This window comes from Amblyraja radiata, chromosome 35 (assembly GCF_010909765.2).
Source record: "Amblyraja radiata isolate CabotCenter1 chromosome 35, sAmbRad1.1.pri, whole genome shotgun sequence".
In the NCBI taxonomy this organism is placed as follows: domain Eukaryota; kingdom Metazoa; phylum Chordata; class Chondrichthyes; order Rajiformes; family Rajidae; genus Amblyraja; species Amblyraja radiata.
Window position 1 is genome coordinate 2,667,060 of NC_045990.1, and position 6,000 is coordinate 2,673,059.

The 6,000-nt window shown below is 46.7% G+C and overlaps 1 protein-coding gene across 1 annotated transcript in view; it reads right to left on the reverse strand.

The window, feature by feature from the left end:
- Positions 1 to 1,784: 1,784 nt before the first annotated feature.
- Positions 1,785 to 6,000, reverse strand: part of LOC116966113 (uridine-cytidine kinase 2-like) — a 13,812-nt gene continuing 9,596 nt past the window's right edge. Inside the window, exon 7 of the mRNA XM_033012297.1 lies at positions 1,785 to 4,586. Within this exon, the coding sequence (XP_032868188.1) occupies positions 4,453 to 4,586 (134 nt within the window). The 3' untranslated portion in view covers positions 1,785 to 4,452. The remainder of the gene's footprint in view (positions 4,587 to 6,000) is intronic.

Here is a 6,000-nt window from a genome sequence, read left to right on the forward strand (position 1 = left end):
CCATAGATGCTGCTGCACCCGCTGAGTTTCTCCAGCATTTTTGTGTACCTTCGATTTTCCAGCATCTGCACTTCCTTCTTAAACATATTAATGTTCAGAGTTTTGTTTGAGTTGAGTTCAATAGCCTGATGGCTGTGGGGAAGTAGCTATTTCTGAACCTGGACGTTGCAGTCTTCAGGCTCCTGTGCCTTCTACCTGAAGGCAGCGGAGAGATGAGTGTGTGGCCAGGATGGTGTGGGTCCTTGATGATGCTGCCGGCCTTTTTGAGGCAGACACTGCGATAGATCCCCTCGATGGTAGGGAGGTCAGAGCCGATGATGGACTGGGCAGTGTTTACTACTTTTTGTAGTCCTTTCCACTCCTGGGCGCTCAAGTTGCCGAACCAAGCCACGATGCAACCGGTCAGCATGCTCTCTACTGTGCACCTGTAGAAGGAATGGGTGAGCAGCCACTCGCTCCCAATGCATAGTCCCAGTAGGACCAGAGGCCACAGCCTCAGGATAAAAGAGTGTGCCTTTAGAAAGATGTGGAGGCATTTATTTAGCCAGAGGGTGGTGAATTTAGTTTAGTTTTGAGATACAGCACGGAAACAGGCCCTTTGGCTCAACGAGTCCGCACCAACCAGCGATCACCACACCGGGGACAATTTACACTTCTGCCAAGCCATTTATCCTTCAAACCCGCACATCTTTGGGGTGTGGGAGGAAACCGAAGAACTCAAGAGAAAACCCACGCAGGTCACGGGGAGAACGTAAACTCGGTACAGACAGCACCCGTGGTCGGGATCAAAGCCGAGTCTCTGGCGCGGCAAGCGCTGTAAGGCAGCAACTCTACCGCTGCGCCACCATGCCGCCCAGCTGCGGATCTCAATGTTGCAGACGACTGTGGAGGCCAAGACAAAACGGGTGAGGGAAGGAAGTGCAGATGCTGGTTTACACCAGAGACAAACACAGAATGCTGGAGTAACTCAGCAGGACGGGCAGCATCTCGGAAGAGAAGGAATGGGCGAGCACGGAGGCAACCTCGGTGAGCAGTCGCTCAAGAGTTTAGGTTCAGTTCAGTTTCTCCGAGATCTTCGGTTTCTTCTCACACTCCATAGACGTACAGGTTTGTAGGTTAATTGGCTTGGGTTTGCATACCTGGTGTAAGTGTAAATTGTCCCTAGTGTGTGTAAGATAGTGTTGATGTGCGGGGATCGCTAGTCGGTGCGGACTCGGTGGGCCGAAAGGCCTGTATCCGCATTTCTAAACTAAATTAGACATCGCAATTTGGAAATGCATAATTGTCAGGTTTAAATCGCATTATTCCCGAAGCAACAGCTTGAGATCTGGGCAGGAAGTGAAACTAAAAAGCATAATCTCATTACTCACCCCTGAGAATTAGTCATTCTTCCCACTGGAGTAAATTATGACTTGACCAGGTCTGGAACAGTGGCAGAGGCACACCATAGGGATATTCTTGACTTTTTAATTCATTATTTTAAATTTGATTCAATATTGCCTGAAGCAGAAGCAACAAGCTCAGCTCAATACCTTTGTGTTTCCAGCTAAGGTGGCTGGAATGCAGAGCTGGTTGGTTTGTTATTTACGTCCAGGCACAGCCAATGTGAAGGATAGCTGAACCCCAATGACATTCCATACCAGCCGACCCCCAGTTCAAAGGGACAGTTGTGATACTCACTGGGAAGACTTGTCAGCTTCCTTTTCCTACTTGAATTCTTAATGGTCAACAGTGCCTTAGTTAACTCAATATTTAGAGAGAATCAATCAACGGGAAGACGTTAGCAGTGTTGCAAGCCTTAGTCTTTTATTGATCTTTATAAATTCCTTTTCAGTTATTTACATATACTAAAAATAAACATCTGATGAAAATGAACACAAATTTCAGTTCATCCCTCTCTGCGAGTAGCAGTGAACAAAGACTATGAAAACCAAGCCACGTAAATCACAAAACATCACCAGACCTTGGTCTTTTCAGCTTGTTGCTCAATGGTACTCACCCACATCATTAAACATCAATTTAATTCAACAGACTTCAAGTAATAGGCATTAAGTGCAAGACAGCTGTTCATGGTCAGGCAGCAGAATGGTGAACAGAGAAATAAGCAAATAGCTGTTGGGAAAAAACATCCTGCAATATTGCCACAGGTCAGCTGTGCACACCTCATCCCCTCCTCCTTCCTCCCCCAATCCCCATGCTGACGAGGAACCGCTCGATTACAGAAAGTGCGGTTGGAATCGCGGCAAATGGTGGATCCCAGCTGTCGACAAAACAAAGAGTGATGTTCACCCACTACGCTTCATCAATGCCAATGCTGCGTGTAGATTGTGGAGCATTGGAGTCAGACAGGACAATTCAGAAATGTCTTTCAACCACAGGAAAACAAAAACCAAGGAATGGATCGGCAGCCGAGAGTGGATAAGCTTGGGTTAGTGCCGCTTCAGTCTGAGCACAATGCCTCAAATCGCACACGACATTTACTTCAAACACAAAACACTGTCAGGACACAGCAATCCCAACTCCCCTCAGAGGAGGGGGGGGGGGTTCTCCGTCGCTCTTAAATACTGTAACCTCATGAAATGAACTTGGCAGTTTTTCTCAAATCATTCCAGTTTGATTGTTAATTATGACATCCTTGCCCCCCCCCCCCCCCCCCCCACCCAAACATGAAATGATACAACGGATGCCACGAGCGGGATATCCAATGGCAGTTCCTCAGCAAGTTGCTGAACTGTTCTCCCAGTCCCACTCCTCATGGCCATTTCAGGGCAATAGGACAGATTCCAGTGATGAGCGTGAGACCCAGTCAAAGTGCAATTCCTGTCAAACCTAAAGTTTAAATTTTTACATACCTTCACAATCTCAATAATTAAACATAACACACTGTGTCTGACACGGTGCAACACCCTAGACTGCTCTGGGCACCTGTCCGTCAGTGATAACTACCACATTAATACAGTTTTACTCATGCTATGTAAATCCCACCGAGCTTCTTGATGGTCAGACTATAACAAAGGCCATAATGGAAAGTGGTTGGTAACGAATTAAAAGGCTGTAACTCAGCGGGTACAGGCAGCATCTTTGGATAGAAAGAATGGGTGACGTTTCAAGTCAAGACCCTTCTTCAGGCTTAAAGAGGAGTCTGAAGAAGGGTCACGACCAGAAACGTCACCCATTCCTTCTCTCAAGAGATGCTACCTGTCCCGCTGAGTTACACCAGCATTTTGTGTCCATCTGCAGTCCCTTCCTACGCTGTAACCATTACCATGAATTGAGTTATGGAAGAATCTTAACTTGCTGCGAAAATCTCGCACATTAAACCATCAAGAACAGCCATTTACGGATCGGCAGCAGCGTGGATTAATCCAGAGAGTGCTGACACAAATCTGCCAGAACACTCTCTAACCATCTGGTAGAAACCAAATGGGCAAGAGCTGGACGTTAGATGTAACAGTACCTGGAATAAGCCCTATATTAACTCATCCAAGAGACAAGGGAAACATGCACCAGCAGAATTCAACACCTCCAGGAACCAGTGGAGAGACAAAACACGGCTAGGGTGGGATAATGAATGTCAGTTCACGTCAGATTTTAATCAGCAGCTCATTTACCAACAGGTGAAAAGCCAGAGCTGAAGCCAGCTACACAAAGCCTCAGGGTAAAGTGTACATTTCTGGGCATCGCATTTTAGAAAGGATACCTTTAACTAGGTGTGAATGAGGGGAAGGAAATGATTGCATCTTGCACCAGTGATAGAAAACACTGCTGGGATGCAAGTGTGTCTCGATAGACTCACAAAAGTGCGTGCAAATCTCAACTATAACACTAGAAGCTCTTTACTACACTGAATCCATACAAGGGTAGTTTATGTGGCACAATTCTTTCATGGCACAATCGAACCACTGTGCAATGTCTATTTAATGGTCTCCTTGAGACTTGCTTCAAGCAAGTTGTTACCTGTTCCGGTCTATTCGCTGAGTGCAGCCGTCTTATACAGACAGGGTAGAGGTGTGATGGTTCAAATCCCACAGTACAGATAATCACTTGCCCACACACAGAACAGGCTGTTTCACCTCATATTAGGTCAGAATTCAACATGGCACATCCTTAGGTGGAATCTCCAAACTAAGGAGGAGGAGGGGGGGGGGGGGGGGGGGGGCTACACACCACAAGTGCTCCATCCCACTCCCCAAAGTGAACATGCGGCTCTGGGGTCAATACCCCCTTTGACAGATACACAGCCCAATCAATAATTCCAGATGCATTGAACCACTCCTGTGCACTCGCTCCCTACTGCTAACACAGGGAAGCCCGTGGACACAGTGAAATGAGACCTTGTAATGAGGAAAGAGGGGGGGGGGGGTTTGGGGGGGAGCACAGCTATCCTCACGGCGCAACTCTCGACGGTGAAGAAGGTGGATGGTGATGGTGCTCCCAGGCCGTGGTCCGGGGTCAGTGTGGCCGGGTGCTGGACTCGGAGCTGTGACGGGTGCGCAGTATGGAGTGTCCGTTCACAAAGCCATTGCGTTTGGTCAGGCCACCTGCCAGGATATCCTGAATATGCTGCACAATCAGGTTGATGGCAACTGGAATGAGAAAAGAAAGATTTCAAATGCATGCCACAATCAAACCTGTCAACTTCTCATTCCACTTTCCAACCTCCCCCCCCCCCCCCCCCCCCTTTAAGTTTCCACACCTTCATGAATTAGGTCACAAGTTCCAGGAGTAGAATTAGGCCATTCGGCCCATCGAGTCTCCCCTCCATTCAATCATGGCTGATCTCTGGCCCATAATCCCGATTTCCTGCCTTCTCCCCATAATCCTTGTCACCCGTTCTAATCAATAATTTGTCTATCTCTGCCTTTGTCTTCCACTGCCCTCTGTGGCAATGAGTTCCACAGATTAACTACCCTCTGACTAAAGAAGTTCCTCCTCATCTCCTTTCTAAAAGAACGTCCTTTGATTCTGACTATGCCTGATAGAGCCACAGCATTCCATCTCTGTTTTTTACATTCCAGTCATCTTGAAAGAAATGCTAGCATTGAATTTGCCTTCCTTACTACCGATTCGACTTGCAAATTAACTTTATGGGAGTCCTGCACCAGCATTCCGATTTTTGGATTCTCTCCCCTTTTAGAATATAAGGACATAGCAAAAGTGGCAAGGGGTGAGGCTGGGCTTGTGACAGAAGTACTGTGCACCACAGAACCTCCGGACGATTTACAAGATAAGAGGTTTGGAATGAATAATAAAGGAGAAACACAAAATTCCACTGGTGAGTCAATCAACTGATGATTGTCTTGGCCAAAGTCCAAAATGTATGAGAGGCAGAATTGTTTTCTGTTCTATGTAAAGGAAATGGGAATAGATTTCATCAATTAACTTTATTGAGGATTATTACACTCATGTTCCAGGAATACAACATTACTGGCAAACCCAGCATTTATTGTCCACCCTTACACACATCGAGTAGATGGTAGAGGTGATCTCTTGTCATTCAAGGTTACCTATTCCTGCCAGCCTTGTCCTTCACTCTAAGAGGAACGTTTTGGTTTTGAACACTCCCCAGCTCAATTTAAAAAAAAAACCCCAGGTATCAGAAATGTCTGAAGAAGGGTCTCGACCCGAAACGTCACCTATTCCTGCGCTCCATAGTTGCTGCCTGTCCTGCTGGGTTTCTCCAGCATTTTTGCCTACTCACGTATCAGACCTCCCTTTACCTGTAAATTGCCACCACCAATAAACTTTTCTAAGTTCTTAGTTTTGTTTAGAGATACAGCACGGAAACAGGTCCTTCAGCCCACCAAGTCCACGCCCACCAGCGATCCCCGCATATTAACACTATCCTACACACACTAGCGACAATTTACATTTATACAAATTCAATTAACCTACAAACCTGTATGTCTTTGGAATGTGGGAGGAAACCGAAGATCTCGGGAGAAAACGTACAAACTCCGTACAGACAGCATCCGCAACTGGGATCTAACCCGTGTCTCC